Here is a 21,185-nt window from a genome sequence, read left to right as displayed (position 1 = left end):
CAGGGGACATAGGGGCTCTATAGGGTGCTAAGGGGCTCTGTAGGGTGCTAAGGGGCTCTGTAAGGTACCCATAAGGTGCCAGAGGGGCTCTATAGGCTGCCCACAGGGGCCATAGGGGCTCTATAGGGTGTCTATAGGGTGCTAAGGGGCTCTGTAAGGTACCCATAAGGTGCCAGAGGGGCTCTATAGGCTGCTCACAGGGGCCATAGGGGCTCTATAGGGTGTCTATAGGGTGCTAAGGGGCTCTGTAAGGTACCCATAAGGTGCCACAGGGCCTCTATAGGCTGCCCACAGGGGCCATAGGGGCTCTATATGGTGGGCAGGGGCCATAGGGTCTCTATAGGGTGCTAAGGGGCTCTGTAGGCTGCCCACAGGGGCCATAGGGTGTCTGTAGGGTGCTAAGGGGCTCTGTAGGGTGCCCATAAGGTGCCACAGGGCCTCTATAGGCTGCCCACAGGGGCCATAGGGGCTCTATAGGGTGCTAAGGGACTCTATAGGCTGCCCACAGGGGCCATAGGGGCTCTATAGGGTGTCTATAGGGTGCTAAGGGGCTCTGTAGGGTGCCCATAAGGTGCCACAGGGCCTCTATAGGCTGCCCACAGGGGACATAGGGGCTCTATATGGTGGGCAGGGGCCATAGGGTCTCTATAGGGTGTCTATAGGGTGCTAAGGGGTTCTGTAGGGTGCCCATAAGGTGCCACAGGGGCTCTGTAGGCTGCCCACAGGGCCCATAGGGGCTCTATAGGGTGCTAAGGGGCTCTGTAGGCTGCCCACAGGGGCCATAGGGTGTCTGTAGGGTGCTAAGGGGCTCTGTAGGGTGCCCATAAGGTGCCACAGGGTCTCTATAGGCTGCCCCATAGGGTGTCTATAGGGTGCTAAGGGGCTCTATAGGCTGCCCACAGAAGACATAGGGGCTCTATAGGGTGCTAAGGGGCTCTGTAGGGTGCCCATAAGGTGCCACACGGTCTCTATAGGCTGCCCATAGGGGCTCTATAGGGGCTCTATAGGGTGCTAAGGGGCTCTGTAGGGTGCCCTTAAGGTGCCACAGGGTCTCTATAGGCTGCCCATAGGGGCTCTATAGGGTGCTAAGGGGCTCTGTAAGGTACTCATAAGGTGCCAGAGGGGCTCTATAGGCTGCCTACAGGGACCATAGGGGCTCTGTAGGGTGTCTATAGGGTGCTAAGGGGCTCTGTAGGGTGCCCATAAGGTGCCACAGGGTCTCTATAGGCTGCCCACAGGGGCTCTATAGGGTGGGCAGGGGCCATAGGGGCTCAATAGGGTGTCTATAGGGTGCTAAGGGGCTCTGTAGGGTGTCCATAAGGTGCCACAGGGGCTCTGTAGGCTGCCCACAGGGCCCATAGGGGCTCTATAGGGTGCTAAGGGGCTCTGTAGGGTGCCCACAGGGGCCATAGGAGCTCTATAGGGTGTCTATAGGGTGCTCTACGGCCTCTATAGGGTCTCTCTAAGGTGTGTATGGGGTGCTATAGGGGGTCCAGACTACTATAGCATGCCATAGGGGCTCTATAGGGTGTCTATAAGGGCTCTATAGGGTGTCCATCGGGTCCTATAGTGTCCATAGGGGCTCTATAGGGTCCTATAGGGTGTCTATAAGCGCTCTGTATGGTGTCATAGGGGCTCTCTAGGGCTCTATAGGGTGTCCATAGGGCTCTACAGGGTGTCCATAGGGTGCTATAGGGGGCTCTATAGGTCCAGGGGGGTTTGGGGGGAGCCCTGAGTACCCAGTGGGTTCGGGGGGAGCCCTGGTACCAAGTGGGTCCAGAGGGGTTCGGGGGGAGCCCCCGGTACCGAGTGGGTCTGGGAGGGTTCGGGGGGAGCCCCAGGTACCGAGTGGGTCCTGGAGGGTTCGGGGGGAGCCCCAGGTACTGAGTGGGTCAGGGGGGGTTCGGGGGGAGCCCCGGGTACTGAATGGGTCTGGGGGGGCTTGGGGGGAGCCCTGAGTACCCAGTGGGTTCGAGGGGAGCCCTGGTACCAAGTGGGTCCAGAGGGGTTCAGGAGGAACCTGGGTACCGAGTGGGTCTGGGAGGGTTTGGGGGGAGCCCCGAGTACCAAGTGGGTCAGGGAGGGTTCGGGGGGTGTCCCGGTACCAAGTGGGTCCAGGGGGGTTCAGGAGGAACCCAAGTACCGAGTGGGTTTGGGGGGAACCCCGGGTACTGAGTGGGTCTAAGGGGGTTCGGGGGGAGCCCTGAGTACCCCGTGGGTTCGGGGGGAGCCCCGGTACCAAGTGGGTCTGGGAGAGTTCAGGGGGAGCCCCAGGTACCAAGTGGGTCCAGGGGGGCTCGGGAGGAACCCAGGTACCGAGTGGGTCCAGGGGGGTTCAGGAGGAACCCAGGTACCGAGTGGGTTCAGGGGGAGCCCCAGGTACTGCGTGGGTCAGGGGGGGTTCAGGAGGAGCCCCAGGTACCGAGTGGGTCCAGGGGGGTTCAGGGGGAGCCCCAGGTACTGAGTGGGTCCATGGGGGTTCGGGGGGAGCCCCGGGTACCAAGTGGGTTCTGGGGGGAGCCCCCATACCAAATGGGTCCGTGAGGGTTCGGGGGGAGCCCCGGTACCAAGTGGGTCTGGGAGAGTTCAGGGGGAGCCCCGGGTACCAAGTGGGTCCAGGGGGGCTCGGGAGGAACCCAGGTACCGAGTGGGTTCAGGGGGAGCCCCAGGTACTGCATGGGTCCAGGGGGGTTCAGGGGGAGCCCTGAGTACCCAGTGGGTTCGGGGGGAGCCCCGGTACCAAGTGGGTCCAGAGGGGTTCGGGGGGAACCCAGGTACCAAGTGGGTCCAGGGGGGTTCAGGGGAGCCCCAGGTACTGAGTGGGTCCGGGGGGGTTCGGGGGGAGCCCCGGGTACCAAGTGGGTTCTGGGGGGAGCCCCCATACCAAATGGGTCCGTGAGGGTTCGGGGGGTGCCCCGGTACCAAGTGGGTCTGGGAGAGTTCAGGGGGAGCCCCGGGTACCAAGTGGGTCCAGGGGGGTTCAGGAGGAACCCAGGTACCGAGTGGGTTCAGGGGGAGCCCCAGGTACTGCATGGGTCCAGGGGGGTTCAGGGGGAGCCCTGAGTACCCAGTGGGTTCGGGGGGAGCCCCGGTACCAAGTGGGTCCAGAGGGGTTCGGGGGGAACCCAGGTACCAAGTGGGTTCAGGGAGGTTCGGGGGGAGCCCCAGGTACTGAGTGGGTCCAGGGGGGTTCGGGGGGAGCCCTGAGTACCCAGTGGGTTCGGGGGGAGCCCCGGTACCAAGTGGGTCCAGAGGGGTTTGGGAGGAACCCCGGGTTCCGAGTGGGTTCAGGGGGAGCCCCGGGTACTGAGTGGGTCCGGGGGGATTCGGGAGGAGCCCCAGGTACTGAGTGGGTCCAGGAGGGTTCAGGAGGAACCCAGGTACCGAGTGGGTCCGGGAGAGTTTGGGGGGAGCCCCGGGTACCAAGTGGGTCAGGGAGGGTTCGGGGGGAGCCCCGGGTACCAAGTGGGTCTGGGGGGAGCCCCAGGTACCGAATGGGTCCGGGGGAGTTTGGGGGGAGCCCTGGGTACCGAGTGGGTCCAGGAGGGTTCGGGGGGAGCCCTGGGTACTGAGTGGGTCAGGGGGGGTTCAGGAGGAACCCCGGGTTCCGAGTGGTTTCAGGGGGAGCCCCGGGTACTGAGTGGGTCCGGGGCGATTCGGGAAGAGCCCCAGGTACTGAGTGGGTCCAGGAGGGTTCGGGGGGTGTCCTGGTACCAAGTGGGTCCAGGAGGGTTCTGGGGGAGTTCATTCCTGAAAGAAAACCTCCAAAACCTCCATTTTAATTATTTCAATCTTTTTTTTTCCTTCTCCTCCTTGATCTTCTCCAAACCCAGGTGAGACGAGGAGAGGTCCAGGTCCTCCTCTTATCTCCAGAAGCTCTGGTTGGATCGGAACCAGGATCTGGGTTCCTCCCTGGTCTCCCCAACTTGCCACCCGTGGCTTTCGCTTGCATCGACGAAGCCCACTGCCTCTCCGAGTGGTCCCACAACTTCAGGCCTTCCTACCTCCGGATCTGCAAGGTGGGAAAGAATCCCCCAAAAAAACCCCAATCCCACCCAAAAAAACCCAAACAACCCCCAAATCCCTCTTTTTTTCTTGTTTTTTTGGACTTCTCCACACCAGGTTCTTCGGGATCGCTTCGGCGTCCGCTGCTTCTTGGGGCTGACGGCCACGGCCACCTTGGCCACCACCAGGGATGTGGCCAAACATTTGGGGATCTCCCAGGAGGAGGAGGAAGAAGGGAAAATCCCTCGTTTCACCCCTGTTCCTCCCAACCTTCTCCTCTCCGTCTCCCTCGACCGCTATCGGGATGAGGTTTGAGACAAAAAAAACCCCAAAAACCCCAGGATTTGGTACCAGAATGGGTGGATTTTTTTATTTTTTTTAAGACATGAAGATTCCAACCCTTTCATTTTTCCATAAATTTCTTTTTTTTTTCTTATTTTGAAGGCTCTCATCTCCTTACTCCAAGGGGAACGTTTTGGTTCCTTGGATTCCATCATCGTCTACTGCACCCGCCGCGAGGAGACGACGCGCCTCGCCGCCCTCATCCGAACCTCCCTCCAAGGGATCCCACCCCCCCAGACCACCCCAGGCCCAAAAGAGAACAAACCCAAGGGTAGGTGACACCACCCTCACCTTTAAAATGTCCCCTCTGGTGTCCCCTCCCAATCCACACCCAAATTTGGGGCATTTCACCAACGTTCTCCAAGGATTTCTCTCTCCAAACTTCTCAACCATGACTTGAGGCATTAATTCTTCTTCCCAATCCCTCACCTTGGATCCTTCTGGAACTGGTTTGGATCTCAAGGGTAGGTGACACCACCCTCAACCTTAAAATGTCCCCTCTGGTGTCCCCTCCCAATCCACACCCCAATTTGGGTCATTTCATCAACGTTCTCCAAGGATTTCTCTCTCCAAACTTCTCAACCATGAGTTGGAGGCTTTAATTCTCCTCCCCCATCCTCACTTTGGGTCCTCCTGGAATTGTTTGGATCCTGAGGGATCTTTCCCAAAAGAAGAACACCCCCAAGGGTAGGTGACACCACCCTCAACCTTAAAATGTCCCCTCTGGTGTCCCCTCCCAATCCACACCCAAATTTGGGGCATTTCATCAACGTTCTCCAAGGATTTCTCTCTCCAAACTTCTCAACCATGAGTTGGAGGCTTTAATTCTCCTCCCCCATCCTCATCTTGGCTCCTCCTGGAATTGTTTGGATCCTGAGGGATCTTTCCCAAAAAAAGAACCAACCCAAGGGTAGGTGACACCACCCTCACCTTTAAAATGTCCCCTCTGGTGTCCCCTCCCAATCCACACCCAAATTTGGGGCATTTCACCAACGTTCTCCAAGGATTTCTCTCCCCAAACTTCTCAACCATGAATTGGAGGCTTTCATTCTCCTTCCTAATCCTCACCATGGGTCTTCCTGGAATTGGTTTGGATCCTGAGGGATCTTTTCCAAAAGAAGAACCAACCCAAGGGTAGGTGACACCACCTTCAGCTTTAAAATGTCCCCTCTGGTGTCCCCTCCCAATCCACACCTAAATTTGGGGCATTTCACCAACGTTCTCCAAGGCTTTTGCTCTCCAAACTTCTCAACAATGACTTGGAAGCTTTAATTCTCCTCCCCCATCCTCATCTTGGATCCTCCTAGAACTGGTTTGGATCTCAAGGGTAGGTGACACCACCTTCACCTTTAAAATGTCCCCTTTGGTGTCCCCTCCCAATCCACACCCAAATTTGGGGCATTTCACCAACGTTCTCCAAGGATTTCTCTCTCCAAACTTCTCAACCATGATTTGGAGGCTTTAATTCTCCTCCCCCATCCTCACTTTGGGTCCTCCTGGAATTGTTTGGATCCTGAGATATCTTTCCCAAAAACAGAACCAACCCAAGGGTAGGTGACACCACCCTCAACCTTAAGACGTCCCCTCTGGTGTCCCCTCCCAATCCACACCCAAATTTGGGGCATTTCGCCAACGTTCTCCAAGGATTTCTCTCTCCAAACTTCTCAACCATGACTTGAGGCATTAATTCTCCTCCCCCATCCTCACCTTGGATCCTTCTGGAATTGGTTTGGATCCTGAGGGATCTTTCCCAAAAGAAGAACCAACCCAAGGGTAGGTGACACCACCTTCACCTTTAAAATGTCCCCTCTGGTGTCCCCTCCCAATCCACACCCCAATTTGGGGCATTTCATCAACGTTCTCCAAGGCTTTTGCTCTCCAAACCTCTCAACCATGACTTGGAAGCTTTAATTCTCCTCCCTCATCCTCATCTTGGATCCTTCTGGAAGTGTTTTGGATCTCAAGGGTAGGTGACACCACCCTCAACCTTAAAATGTCCCTTCTGGTGTCCCCTCCCAATCCACACCCCAATTTGGGGCATTTCATCAACGTTCTCCAAGGATTTCTCTCCCCAAACTTCTCAACCATGAGTTGGAGGCTTTAATTCTCCTCCCCCATCCTCACTTTGGGTCCTCCTGGAATTGGTTTGGATCCTGAGGGATCTTTCCCAAAAGAAGAACCAACCCAAGGGTAGGTGACACCACCTTCACCTTTAAAATGTCCCCTCTGATGTCCCCTCCCATCCATAACTAAATTTGGGTCATTTCTCCAACGTTCTCCAAGGATTTCTCTCTCCAAACTTCTCAACATTGACTTGAGGCATTAATTCTCCTCCCCAATCCTCACCTTGGATCCTTCTGGAACTGGTTTGGATCTCAAGGGTAGGTGACACCACCCTCAACCTTAAAATGTCCCCTCTGGTGTCCCCTCCCAATCCAGACCTAAATTTGGGGCATTTTCATCAACGTTCTCCAAGGATTTCTCTCTCCAAACTTCTCAACCATGACTTGAGGCATTAATTCTCCTCCCCAATCCCTCACCTTGGATCCTCCTAGAACTGGTTTGGATCTCAAGGGTAGGTGACACCATCCTCAACCTTAAAATGTCCCCTCTGGTGTCCCCTCCCAATCAACCCCCAAATTTGGGGCATTTCACCAACGTTCTCCAAGGATTTCTCTCTCCAAACCTCTCAACCATGACTTGAGGCATTAATTCTCCTCCCCCATCCTCACCTTGGATCCTCATGGAATTGGTTTGGATTTCATGGGTAGGTGACATCATGCTCAACCTTAAAATGTCCCCTCTGGTGTCCCCTCCCAATCCAGACCTAAATTTGGGGCATTTCATCAACGTTCTCCAAGGCTTTTGCTCTCCAAACCTCTCAACCATGACTTGGAAGCTTTAATTCTCCTCCCCCATCCTCATCTTGGATCCTTCTGGAATTCTTTTGGATCCTGAGGGATCTTTCCCAAAAGAAGAACCAACCCAAGGGTAGGTGACACCACCTTCTCCTTTAAAATGTCCCCTCTGGTGTCCCCTCCCAATCCAGACCCAATTTTGGGGCATTTCACCAACGTTCTCCAAGGATTTCTCTCTCCAAACTTCTCAACCATGACTTGAGGCATTAATTCTCCTCCCCAATCCCTCACCTTGGATCCTTCTGGAAGTGTTTTGGATCTCAAGGGTAGGTGACACCACCTTCACCTTTAAAATGTCCCCTCTGGTGTCCCCTCCCAATCCAGACCCAAATTTGGGGCATTTCATCAACGTTCTCCAAGGATTTCTCTCTCCAAACATCTCAACCATGACTTGGAGGCTTTAATTCTCCTTCCTAATCCTCACCCTGGGTCTTTCTGGAAGTGTTTAGCTCCTGATGGATCCATTCCCTCCTTCCCCTCCTTTTGGATCCATTCCATCCTCCTCCTCCTCCTCTTTCTCCACCTCCTTTTGTTCATCGCCGGCCGCGCCGTCCCGAACCAACCGGAGCTGAACGACTTTTGGCACCTTCACTTGGAGCTCCACATTCCTGATGACCAATTATCCATGGGATGACTTCCAACCTGGAATAAATCACCAACCAGGTTGAGAATTCCTTCATTAAACCTTGAATTTCTTCCTTTTTTTCTTTTGGAAGGCAAAAAGCCCCCTCTCCAGTTGGTCGCCGACGCTTACCACGCCGGTTTGTCCCCTTCCCAACGCCGTGGTGTTCAGAAGAACTTCATGAGGGGTCACCTCCGTGTGGTGGTGGCCACGGTGGCTTTTGGGATGGGATTGGACAAACCCAACGTCCGGGGAGTCATCCATTACAACATGCCCAAAAACTTTGAGACTTATGTCCAAGAAATCGGCCGGGCCGGGCGAGACGGAGAACCCGCTCGGTGTCACCTCTTCCTAGACCCAGAGGTAAAACTTCTTCCCAAAACTGGGTTTGTTTTTATCCTTCTCTCCAAATTTAGGGAAACTCCAGACCCCTCAGCCTGACCTCAGTGCCTGGCAGGGTCATGGAACAGATCATCCTCAGTGCAATCACACAGCACCTGCAGGATGTGTGTGACCAGTGGAGTCCCTCAGGGGTCGGTACTGGGACCGGTGTTGTTTAATATCTTCATCAACGACTTGGATGAGGGGATAGAATGTACCCTCAGCAAGTTTGCTGATGACACTAAGCTGGGAGGAGTGGCTGACACACCGGAAGGCCGTGCTGCCATTCAGAGAGACTTAGACAGGCTGGAGAGTTGGGCAGAGAGAAACATGATGAAATTCAACAAGGGGAAGTGTAGAGTTTTGCATTTGGGGAAGAACAACACGATGTCCCAGTATAGGCTGGGGGCTGACCTGCTGGAGAGCAGTGTAGGTGAAAGAGACCTGGGGGTCCTGGTAGACAAGAGGATGACCATGAGCCAGCAATGTGCCCTTGTGGCCAAGAAGGCCAATGGCATCCTGGGGTACATTAGAAAGGGTGTGGTTAGTAGGTCAAGAGAGGTTCTCCTCCCCCTGTAGAGAGACATTGTCAACCAGGTGCCTCGAGTTGCCAAAGAGCGGGTGAGAGTCCACCTGTGCCTGATTAGGACAGGCCCCTATTGGGCATGAGCAAGACCAGGGGGCCAATAAAGGTGGGACACACACCCACAGAAGGGACCTCAGCTCACTCTGGTGCGAGGCAATGGAGAGGCCAGCAGCTCGTCGAGCCTCTGGAGCAAGAAAGGCCCAGTATAGGTTGGGGGCTGACCTGCTGGAGAGCAGTGTAGGTGAAAGAGACCTGGGGGTCCTGGTTGACAAGAGGATGACCATTAGCCAGCAATGTGCCCTTGTGGCCAAGAAGGCCAATGGCATCCTGGGGTGCATTAGAAAGGGTGTGGTTAGTAGGTCAAGAGAGGTTCTCCTCCCCCTCTATTCTGCATTGGTGAGGCCGCACCTGGAGTATTGTGTCCAGTTCTGGGCCCCTCAGTTCAAGAAGGACAGGGAAGTGCTTGAAAGAGTCCAGCGCAGAGCTACTAAGATGATTAAGGGGGTGGAATCATAGAATCATAGAATTAGCTGGGTTGGAAGGGACCTCAGAGATCATCTAGTCCAACCCTTGACCCACCGGAGCAGTTGCTAGACCATGGCACTGAGTGCCACATCCAGTCTTTTTTTAAATGTCTCCAGGGACGGAGAATCTACCACCTCACCGGGCAGTCCATTCCATAGCCTGATCATCCTCTCCGTGAAGAAATTCTTTCTAATCTCCAACCTAAACTTCCCCTGGCACAACTTAAGACTGTGTCCTCTTGTCTTGTTGAAGGTCGTCTGTGAAAAGAGTCCAGTTCCCACCTGGCTACAACCTCCTTTCAGGTAGTTGTAGACAGCAATGAGGTCTCCCCTGAGCCTCCTCTTCTTCAGGCTGAACAGCCCCAGCTCCCTCAGCCTCTCCTCATAGGGCCTGTGCTCGAGCCCCTTCACCAGCCTGGTTGCCTCCTTTGGACCTGCTCCAGGATGACCATGAGCCAGCAATGTGCCCTTGTGGCCAAGAAGGCCAATGGCATCCTGGGGTGCATTAGAAAGGGTGTGGTTAGTAGGTCAAGAGAGGTTCTCCTCCCCCTCTATTCTGCATTGGTGAGGCCGCACCTGGAGTATTGTGTCCAGTTCTGGGCCCCTCAGTTCAAGAAGGACAGGGAAGTGCTTGAAAGAGTCCAGCGCAGAGCTACTAAGATGATTAAGGGAGTGGAACATCTCCCTTATGAGGAAAGGCTGAGGGAGCTGGGTCTCTTTAGTTTGGAGAAAAGGAGACTGAGGGGTGACCTCATCAATGTTTTCAAATATGTAAGGGGTGAGTGTCAGGGAGAAGGAGTTAGGCTCTTCTCAGTGGTGACCAGTGATAGGACAAGGGGTAATGGGTGTAAATTGGAGCACAGGAGGTTCAAGTTGAATATTCGAAAACATTTTTTTCCTGTAAGGGTGACAGAGCCCCGGAACAGGCTGCCCAGGGGGGTCGTGGAGTCTCCTTCACTGGAGACATTCAAAACCCGCCTGGACACGTTCCTATGCGAAGTGCTCTAGGTGGCCCTGCTCTGGCAGGGGGGGTTGGACTAGATGATCTTTCGAGGTCCCTTCCAACCCCAAGGATTCTATGATTCTATGAAAGCCTTTGACACCGTCTCCCACAGCATCCTCCTGAAGAAGCTGTCAGCCCACAGCTTGGACAGGAGCACCCTGTGCTGGGTTAGGAACTGGCTGGAGGGCCGGGCCCAGAGAGTGGTGCTGAACGGGGCTGCATCAAAATGGCGGCTGTGGTGTCCCCCAGGGATCAGTGTTGGGCCCAGTTCTGTTCAATATCTTCATTGATGATTTAGATGAGGGGATTGAGTCCATCATCAGCAAATTCACAGATGACACTAAGCTGGGGGGGAGTGTGGATCAGCTGGAAGGCAGGAGGGCTCTGCAGAGGGACCTGGACAGACTGGAGAGTTGGGATGATCCCAATGGGATGAGGTTCAACACAACAACCCCAAAAACTGCCCAGCAGAAAAGGCAAAGCGTTTGACACCATTTCCCTCAGGATTCTCCTGGAAACTCTGTGGATCAGCCCATGGATCAGCCAGGAGCACTTTGGGATGGGTCAGGAACTGCTGGAAGGGGCCCAGAGAGTGGTGCTGAACGGGGCTGCATCAAAATGGCGGCTGTGGTGTCCAAAATGGCGGCTGTGGTGTCCCCCAGGGATCAGTGTTGGGCCCAGTTCTGTTCAATATCTTTATTGATGATTTAGATGAGGGGATTGAGTCCATCATCAGCAAATTCACAGATGACACTAAGCTGGGGGGGAGTGTCGATGAGCTGGAAGGCAGGAGGGCTCTGCAGAGGGACCTGGACAGACTGGAGAGTTGGGATGATCCCAATGGGATGAGGTTCAACACGGCCAAGTGCCGGGTCCTGCACTTTGGCCACAACAACCCCATGGGGAGCTCCAGGCTGGGCACAGAGTGGCAGAAAGGGACCTGGGAGTCTGGATTGCCAGGAAGCTGAACATGAGCCAGCAGTGTGCCCAGGTGGCCAAGAAGGCCAATGGCATCCTGGCCTGGATCAGGAACAGCGTGGCCAGCAGGTCCAGGGAAGGGATTCTGCCCCTGTGCTCAGCCCTGGGGAGGCCACAGCTTGAGTCCTGTGTCCAGTTCTGGGCCCCTCAGTTTAAGAAGGATGTAGAGGTCCTGGAGCAGGTCCAAAGGAGGCAACTGGGCTGGTGAAGGGACTCGAGCACAGACCCTATGAGGAGAGGCTGAGGGAGCTGGGGGTGTTGAGGCTGGAGAAGAGGAGGCTCAGGGGAGATCTCATCACTCTCTACAACTCCCTGAAAGGAGGTTGGAGCCAGGGGGGGGTTGGGCTCTTTTCACAGGCAACTCTCAGCAAGACAAGAGGGCAGGGTCTCAAGTTGTGCCAGGGGAGGTTTAGGTTGGAGATGAGAAAGAATTTCTTCACGGAGAGGGTGATCAGACATTGGAATGGGCTGCCCAGGGAAGTAGTGGATTCTCCGTGTCTGGAGACATTTAAAAAGAGCCTGGATGTGGCACTCAGTGCCATGGTCTAGCAACTGCTCTGGTGGGTCAAGGGTTGGACTTGATGATCTCTGAGGTCCCTTCCAACCCGGCTAATTCTATGATTCTAGGGTGAGGGGAAGGGATTTTCCCATTTTCCAGGTTTTTTGGGTTGGTTATGGTTTTTTTTCCCCTCAGGGTGAAGATCTCCACGAGCTTCGGCGTCACATTTACGGCGACACCGTGGATTTCTTCACCATCAAGAAGTTGGTGCAGATGGTTTTCAAGCCCTGTAGATGTTTGGAGCTGCACCAGAAACACCAGGAGCTTGTCAAGGTGAAGGAGGAGCTGAGGAGATCCCATCCCACCACGGTCCTGGGTCTTTATCTCCCTAAGGAATGAGGTGGAAAATGTTTGGAGGTGTTGGGTGGCTTCATCGGGGACGTTAAATCCCTGGAGGGACAACTTGGAGAGGTGGGATGGGGGCGTGGTCAGGAGATGGGCTGGGATGTTCCAATGGGCAAAGTTGGAATGGTGTGAAGGGCCATGACCAGGAGAATGTTGGGATGTCCCAAAAGGAACATCTGGGATGGGCTGTAGGACCATGGCCAGGAGACTCTTGGGGTGTCCTAAAGAGGAACACCTGGAATAGGGGATGAGATCATGGTCAGGAGAAGGGTTGGGATGTCCCAAAAGGAACATCTGGGATGGGCTGTAGGACCATGACCAGCAGGACAATTGGGATGTCTCAAGGAGGAACATCTGGACTTGGGGGTGAGCTCATGGTCAGGAGACTCTTGGGGTGTCCCAAGGAGGAACATCTGGGATGGGCTGTAGGACCATGACCAGGAGACTCTTGGGATGTCCCAAAGAGGAACATCTGGACTTGGGCGTGAGCTCATGGTCAGGAGACTCTTGGGGTGTCCCAAAAGGAACATCTGGAATAGGGAGTGAGATCATGGTCAGGAGAAGGGTTGGGATGTCCCAAAAGGAACATCTGGGATGGGCTGTAGGACCATGACCAGGAGACTCTTGGGGTGTCCTAAAGAGGAACATCTGGAATAGGGGGTGAGATCATGGTCAGGAGAAGGGTTGGGATGTCCCAAAAGGAACATCTGGAATGAGATGTAGGACCATGACCAGGAGACTCTTGGGGTGTCCCAAGGAGGAACATCTGGGATGGGCTGTAGGACTGTGGCCAGGAGACTCTTGGGGTGTCCTAAAGAGGAACATCTGGAATAGGGGGTGAGCTCATGGTCAGGAGAAGGATTGGGATGTCCCAAAAGGAACATCTGGGATGGGCTGTAGGACCATGGCCAGCAGGACAATTGGGATGTCCCAAAGAGGAACATCTGGACTTGGGGGTGAGCTCATGGTCATGAGACTCTTGGGATGTCCCAAAAGGAACATCTGGAATAGGGGGTGAGATCATGGTCAGGAGAAGGGTTGGGATGTCCCAAAAGGAACATCTGGGATGGGCTGTAGGACCATGACCAGCAGGACAATTGGGATGTCTCAAGGAGGAACATCTGGACTTGGGGGTGAGCTCATGGTCAGGAGACTCTTGGGGTGTCCCAAGGAGGAACATCTGGGATGGGCTGTAGGACCATGACCAGCAGGACAGTTGGGATGTCCCAAAGAGGAACATCTGGGATGGGCTGTAGGACCATGGTCAGGAGACTCTTGGGATGTCCCAAAAGGAACATCTGGAATAGGGAGTGAGATCATGGTCAGGAGAAGGGTTGGGATGTCCCAAAAGGAACATCTGGGATGGGGTGTAGGACCATGGCCAGGAGACTCCTGGGGTGTCCCAAGGAGGAACATCTGGGATGAGGTGTAGGACCATGAGCAGCAGGACAATTGGGATGTCCCAAAGAGGAACATCTGGACTTGTGGGTGAGCTCATGGTCAGGAGAAGGGTTGGGATGTCCCAGAAGGAACATCTGGGTTGTGGTGAAGCACCACGACCAGGAGCCATCTCAGGTTTGAGATGTCCTAAACACCCTTCCCATCCTCCAACTGGTGCCACCACCACCTTCATGTCCCACACAGGACACAGAGGTGGAAGACTCCGAAATGGCCAAACTCTTGGAAGAAGAAGAAGAAGAAGAAAAGGAGGAGGAGAAGGAAGATTCCAGAACCTCCCAACCAAGTGTCCAACGTGTGTGCTACAAGCACGAAGGCACCATCCCCATCCAACCAACTGTGGAGAGCTTGGATCTCCGAGAAGAAGGTGAGGAACCAGGGAATGGAGAGATCCAGGATCTGGGAAAGGAGATCCAGGATCCATCCAGACGTCTCCTTCAGGGATTGAAACCCTCCTGTGCTACCTGGAGCTCCACCCACGACGTTGGTTGGAGTTGTTGCCTCCCACCTACTCCACCTGCAAGATCCGGAGCTACGGAGGAGCCCGGCAACTCCGGGAAGCTGCGAGGAGGTGAGGCCATTCCCAAGTGGTTGGAGAAGGGGCTCCAAGCCCAAAGCTCAGAAGGGTTTTCATTGGTGGTCTGGAGAGTCTACTTGGTGGCCTCCAACTCTTGGTCAAGGTCTTCATCCATGAGTTGGGTGAAGGGACAACCGTCCCCTCCGGGTGGTGACACCAAAGTGGGGAAGGGGTGGTTGATCCATCCACCAGGAGGTGCCATCCAGCAGGACCCTGGAGAGTTTGGAGATCTGGTTGGAGAGGAACCTCATGAGGTTGACCAAGAGCAAGTGTTGGGTCCGTTGTGGGGGGTCCCTGTGGACCAGCAGAGGTTGGGGGGTGAGCAGCTGCCTGGAGAAGGTCCTGGTGGACAAGAGGATGACCACCAGCCAACCAACCCTTGTGGCCAAGAAGCCCGATGGCTTCCTGGGGGTGCATGGAGAAGATTGGGGTGGCCAACAGGTCAAGGGAGGTTCTCCTTCCACCCTCCCTCCTCCTGGACAACTTGATCCAGCTGTAGGACACCCAAGTGATGAAGGACAAGGAGCTACTGGAGAGCCATCCAACTCAAGAGCCACCAAGATGGGGTTAGAACATCTACCACCGTTGGAGGAGAGGCTGAAGGGCCTGGGGTTGGTCAGGAGGACACGGAGGGGATGATCTCCTCCATAAAGATCCTTTCAGGGATCAGGTGGAGGAGATCAGATCCTTCTGCCCAGGGACAATGGTCACAAACTCAACCATGGGAAGTTCCATCTCAACTTGAGGAGGAACTTCTTGACTCTGAGGGTTGCAGAAGTTTCCCAGAGCCATGGTGGAGTCTCCATCTCTGGAGACATCCCAAACCCCACCTGGACATCATCCAGTCCTCTAGGCCAACCTCAAGGCTGGAATTAGATGTTCTCCAGAGGTTCCTTTTGACTCTTCCAACCTTAAAAATCCCTCTCCAAGCCGTGGCCGTGACCTTTCTGATGTTCTCCTGTCCTCAGCTCTCCTCCTATCGCTGTCTTCCTGGCCCGGGAACGTTTGGTGGGACGAGATCATGGCCAGAGCAGTTCCTTGGAGTTCAACGTGGTCTCCTTGAGTGATTCCATGGGGTGGGAGGTGCCTTTGGTCAAACGTTCCTTGCGTCAACTCCAGTGGGATCCGCGGCTCTGCAGAGGTACCTGGGGTTGGGACAGATTCTTCTGGTGGTCACCAGCTCTTGGTGGGCACCACGTTTTGGGTGGGCAACCATGTTTGTGATGTTTTCCAGGTGGGAAGAGCGGGATCCTGGTGGAATTTGAGGATTTGTCCTTCCACTTCCGTGCCTACGGTGACCTCACGGGCCAGGAACTGGATTACCTCTGCGACTTCCTCCATGGAAAAGTGGTGGCCAGGGAGAAGATGGCTCTTGGGCAACTCCAGGCCTGCTTCCGGGCGTTCCAGAGGTGAGGAAAAGCCCTCCCTGATCCTTCAAGCTCCCATCTTGGTGGTGGAAGGGTTGTGGAGGTTCCCAGTTGGGATCCTGGGAAAGGGTCAGGGCGTTGACTCCGGCCGCGCAGCGTGGCGTTCCAGACCTGTGACCTTCATCCTGAGGAAGAGGAAGAGGAGAGGAGCTCCCGGTTGAAGGCTCTACTCCAAGATTACTTCGAGAAGGAACCACGTGAGGAGGAGGAGGAGGAAGAGGATGAAGAGGAAGCTCCTGGAGATACCACAGTGAGCAAAACCCCAACTTCTGAGTCCTTTAGGAGTCGCTCCAACCATCAACTGGGACCTCCAGTTGGGTGGGCTCTCCAGATGGGTGGGCTCTCCAGATGGGTGGGCTCTCCAGATGGGTGGGACCTCCAGTTGGGTGAGATCTCCAGTTGGGTGGGATCTTCAGTTGGGTTGGACCTCCAGTTGGATGGAACCTCTGGTTGGGTGGGACCTCTGGTTGGATGGGACCTCCGGTTGGGTGGAATCTCCAGTTGGGTGAGACCTCCAGTTGGGTTGGACCTCCAGTTGGATGGAACCTCTGCTTGGGTGGGACTCTGGTTGGATGGGACCTCCGGTTGGGTGGGACCTCCGGTTTAATGGGCTCTCCAATTAGATGGGCTCTCCAATTGGATGGGACCTCTGTTTGGGTGGGATCTCCGGTTGGGTGGGACCTCCGGTTGGATGGGACCTCCAATTGGATGAGACCTCTGGTTGGGTGGGACCTCCAATTGGATGGGCTCTCCAGTTGGGTGGGACCTCCAGTTGGGTGGGACCTCTAGTTGGATGGGATCTCTATTTGGGTTGGACCCCCAGTTGGATGGAACTCCCAGTTGGACGGGACCTCCATTTGGGTGGGACCTCCGGTTGGGTGGGGCCTCCGGTTGGGTGGGACCTCCAGTTGGATGGGATCTCCAGTTGGGTGGGACCTCCGGTTGGGTGGGGCCTCCGGTTGGGTGGGACCTCCAGTTGGATGGGATCTCCAGTTGGGTGGGACCTCCGGTTGGGTGGAATCTCCAGTTGGGTGAGACCTCCAGTTGGGTGGGACCTCCAGTTGGATGGGATCTCTATTTGGGTTGGACCCCCAGTTGGATGGAACCCCCAGTTGGATGGGACCTCCAGTTGAGTGGGATCTCTAGTTGGGTTGGACCTCCGGTTGGGTGGGACCTCTGGTTGGATGGGATCTCCAGATGGAAGGGCTCTCCGGTTGGATGGGACCTCCAGTTGGCTGGGACCTCTAGTTGGGTTGGACCTCCAGTTGAATGGGATCTCTAGTTGGGTGGGACCTCCAGTTGGGTGGGACCTCCGGTTGTCTGGGACCCCCAGTTGTCTGAGACCCCCGGTTGGGTGGGACCTCCAGTTGGGTGGGACCTCCAGTTGGCTGGGACCTCCAGTTGGCTGGGCTCTCCAGTTGGGTTGGACCTCCAGTTGGATGGAACCTCTGCTTGGGTGGGACCTCTGGTTGGCTGGGATCTCTATTTGGGTTGAACCTCAAGTTGAATGGGACCTCCAGTTGGATGGAACCCCCAGTTGGGTGGGACCTCCAGTTGGGTGGGACCTCCAGTTGAAAGGAACCCCCGGTTGGGTGGGACCTCCAGTTGGGTGGGACCTCTAATTGGATGGAACCCCCAGTTGGGTGGGACCTCTGGTTGGATGGGACCTCCGGTTGGATGGGACCTCCAGTTGGGTTGGAACTCCAGTTGGGTTGGACCTCCAGTTGGATGGAACCTCTGCTTGGGTGGGACCTCTGGTTGGCTGGGATCTCTATTTGGGTTGAACCTCAAGTTGAATGGGACCTCCAGTTGGATGGAACCCCCAGTTGGGTGGGACCTCCAGTTGGGTGGGACCTCCAGCTGAATGGAACCCCTGGTTGGGTGGGACCTCCGGTTGAATGGGACCTCTAATTGGATGGAACCCCCAGCTGGGTGGGACCCCCAGCTGGATGGGACCTCCAGTTGGGTTGGAACTCCAGTTGGGTGGAACCTCTGGTTGGCTGGGCTCTCCAGTTGGGATCTGGATGGGTTGTTGAGACAGGGGGCCACCATTTTGAGGAAAATCTTGGGATGTCACCTCCTTGGTGTCTCCTCAGCAGCCACCAGAGCAGGAGACCCAAATCCGCGCCGACATCCGCCGCTTCCTGGCTCTCCGCCCCGAGGAGAACTTCTCCGGCCGCGCCGTCGCCAGGATCTTCCACGGCATTGGTGAGGGGGACAAAGAAGGTGAAGGTGTCACCTTGGCTGTCCCTTGGTTGGTCCCCTGCCCCCCACACCTCATGACAGGAATTTGGTGGCCCTCACCCCCACAGGGAGCCCCCGGTTTCCCGCCCAGGTCTTCGGGCGCGACCGCCGCTTCTGGAGGAAACATCTCCACTTCGACTTCCACCGCCTCATCCGCTTGGCCACCCAGGAGATCCTGGCCACCAGGTGACAAACAGGAAGCCACCAGGTGACAACAGGAAGCCACCTTCCACCCTTTCCCCTTCCTGTCACCTCCAGGGACAACGTGGCCTCACCCCGAGCGTTGTGGCACCTCCATTGTGGCTGCTTGGGGAGGGGGTTGGGAGCATCCCCCCACCCAAGAGTTGGAGTGTTCCAAACCATCTCCATGTGTCCCCAACTGTCCCCAGATGTCCCCAACTGTCCCATCTGTCCCCAGATGTCCCCGCTGGCCGGGCTTTTATCAAGGAATCAATAAAATCACCAAGTTTGGACCTTCTCCCACTTTGCTTCTCCCTCGTCGTGGGGATGGGGTGGGGTCTGTCACCCGGTGTCACCCCTCGTGCCACTGCCACCACCCGTCCCACCCAATCTGGGTGCTCTCAAGGGTGGGGGTGAACTTCTCCCTCTCCTCCCCCTCCCCAACCACCATCCAAGCTTGGTAGAAACTCAAGTTTCCACCTGGGTGAACTTCACGCCCCGGTGTCACCTCTTGGGGACACTCTGTCCCGTGGTGGCAGGGGGAAGGTGACACCATGGCAGCACCCAACTGTGTCACCAAAACCTTCTTTAAACATTAACTGGGTGCCACGTTGCCTCCTCCATCCCTCCTCCTCCTTCTCTTCATCCTTCTCCTCCTTCTCCTTCTCCTTCTGCTCCTTCTCCATCTCCAGAGGACAGTGGGGACTCTCCAACCCTTCTTCACCAACAGGGTAAGAGATGGTGGGCTCCAGGGATCCTGGTGGATCCCAAGGATCATGGTGGTCCCTCAGGGATCCTTGTGGACCCCAGGGATCATGGTGGACCCCACGAGTTGTGGTGGACCCCACAAGTTGTGGTGGTCTCCAGGAATCATGGTGGATCCCAAGGATCCTTGTGGACCCCAGGGGTTGTGGTGGTCTCCAGGGAATCATGGTGGATCCCAAGGATCCTTGTGGACCCCAGGAGCTGTGGTGGTCCCTCAGGGATCATGGTGGTCCCCAGGGGTCATGGTTTCCACCAGGGGTTGTGGTGGTCCCTCAGGGATCATGGTGGTCCCCAGGGATCATGGTTTCCACCAGGGGTTGTGGTGGTCCCCAGGGATCATGGTGGACCCCAGGGGTTGTGGTGGTCTCCAGAGATCCTGGTGGACCCCAGGAACTGTGGTGGTCCCTCAGGGATCATGGTGGTCCCCAGGGATCATGGTTTCCACCAGGGGTTCTGGTGGTCTCCAGGGATCATGGTGGACCCCAGGAGTTGTGGTGGCCTCCCAGGGATCTTTGTGGTCCCTCAGGGATCCTGGTGGATCCTAAGGATCATGGGGTTCTCCAGGGATCATGGTGGATCCCAAGGATCATGGTGGTCCCTCAGGGATCCTTGTGGACCCCAGGGATCATGGTTTCCACCAGGGGTTCTGGTGGTCTTCAGGGATCATGGTGGATCCCAAGTTTCATGGTGGTCCCTCAGAGATCATGGTGGACCCCAGGGATCCTGATGGACCCCACGAGTTGTGGTGGACCCCACAAGTTGTGGTGGTCTCCAGGAATCATGGTGGATCCCAAGGATCCTTGTGGACCCCAGGGGTTGTGGTGGTCTCCAGGGAATCATGGTGGATCCCAAGGATCCTTGTGGACCCCAGGAGCTGTGGTGGTCCCTCAGGGATCATGGTGGTCCCCAGGGGTCATGGTTTCCACCAGGGGTTGTGGTGGTCCCCAGGGATCATGGTGGACCCCAGGAGTTGTGGTGGTCTCCAGGGATCCTTGTGGTCCCTCAGGGATCTTGGTGGATCCCAAGGATCATGGTGGTCTTCAGGGATCATGGTGAATCCCAAGGATCATGGTGGTCCCTCAGGGATCCTTGTGGACCCCAGGGATCATGGTTTCCACCAGGGGCTCTGGTGGTCTTCAGGGATCATGGTGAATCCCAAGGATCATGGTGGTCCCTCAGAGATCATGGTGGACCCCAGGGATCCTGGTGGACCCCACGAGTTGTGGTGGACCCCACAAGTTGTGGTGGTCTCCAGGAATCATGGTGGATCCCAAGGATCCTTGTGGACCCCAGGGGTTGTGGTGGTCTCCAGGGAATCATGGTGGATCCCAAGGATCCTTGTGGACCCCAGGAGCTGTGGTGGTCCCTCAGGGATCATGGTGGTCCCCAGGGGTCATGGTTTCCACCAGGGGTTGTGGTGGTCCCTCAGGGATCATGGTGGTCCCCAGGGATCATGGTTTCCACCAGGGGTTGTGGTGGTCCCCAGGGATCATGGTGGACCCCAGGGGTTGTGGTGGTCTCCAGAGATCCTGGTGGACCCCAGGAACTGTGGTGGTCCCTCAGGGATCATGGTGGTCCCCAGGGATCATGGTTTCCACCAGGGGTTCTGGTGGTCTTCAGGGATCATGGTGAATCCCAAGGATCATGGTGGTCCCTCAGAGATCATGGTGGACCCCAGGGATCCTGGTGGACCCCACGAGTTGTGGTGGACCCCACAAGTTGTGGTGGTCTCCAGGAATCATGGTGGATCCCAAGGATCCTTGTGGACCCCAGGGGTTGTGGTGGTCTCCAGGGAATCATGGTGGATCCCAAGGATCCTTGTGGACCCCAGGAGCTGTGGTGGTCCCTCAGGGATCATGGTGGTCCCCAGGGATCATGGTTTCCACCAGGGGTTGTGGTGGTCCCCAGGGATCATGGTGGACCCCAGGGGTTGTGGTGGTCTCCAGAGATCCTGGTGGACCCCAGGAACTGTGGTGGTCCCTCAGGGATCATGGTGGTCCCCAGGGATCATGGTTTCCACCAGGGGTTCTGGTGGTCTTCAGGGATCATGGTGGACCCCAGGAGTTGTGGTGGCCTCCAGGGATCTTTGTGGTCCCTCAGGGATCCTGGTGGATCCTAAGGATCATGGGGGTCTCCAGGGATCATGGTGGATCCCAAGGATCATGGTGGTCCCTCAGGGATCCTTGTGGACCCCAGGGATCATGGTTTCCACCAGGGGTTCTGGTGGTCTTCAGGGATCATGGTGGATCCCAAGGATCATGGTGGTCCCTC

At 56.1% G+C, this 21,185-nt stretch overlaps 1 protein-coding gene across 1 annotated transcript in view; it reads left to right on the top strand.

Moving 5' to 3' along the window:
- RECQL4 (RecQ like helicase 4) overlaps nt 1-18,159 on the top strand; it is an 18,740-nt gene extending 581 nt beyond the window's left edge. The window contains exons 2-13 of the mRNA XM_030468452.1: nt 3,834-4,019; nt 4,123-4,314; nt 4,450-4,618; nt 7,982-8,250; nt 12,054-12,191; nt 13,908-14,088; nt 14,163-14,292; nt 15,267-15,439; nt 15,533-15,707; nt 15,822-15,975; nt 17,822-17,933; nt 18,038-18,159. Of these exons, the coding sequence (XP_030324312.1) occupies nt 3,834-4,019; nt 4,123-4,314; nt 4,450-4,618; nt 7,982-8,250; nt 12,054-12,191; nt 13,908-14,088; nt 14,163-14,292; nt 15,267-15,439; nt 15,533-15,707; nt 15,822-15,975; nt 17,822-17,933; nt 18,038-18,159 (2,001 nt within the window). The remainder of the gene's footprint in view (nt 1-3,833; nt 4,020-4,122; nt 4,315-4,449; nt 4,619-7,981; nt 8,251-12,053; nt 12,192-13,907; nt 14,089-14,162; nt 14,293-15,266; nt 15,440-15,532; nt 15,708-15,821; nt 15,976-17,821; nt 17,934-18,037) is intronic.
- Nucleotides 18,160-21,185: the final 3,026 nt, after the last annotated feature.

The sequence above is a fragment of the Calypte anna genome, unplaced genomic scaffold (assembly GCF_003957555.1).
Source record: "Calypte anna isolate BGI_N300 unplaced genomic scaffold, bCalAnn1_v1.p scaffold_110_arrow_ctg1, whole genome shotgun sequence".
Lineage (NCBI taxonomy): Eukaryota > Metazoa > Chordata > Aves > Apodiformes > Trochilidae > Calypte > Calypte anna.
The sequence above is the reverse complement of the archived record's forward strand: the minus strand, read 5'-3'. Positions and strand labels throughout refer to the sequence as shown.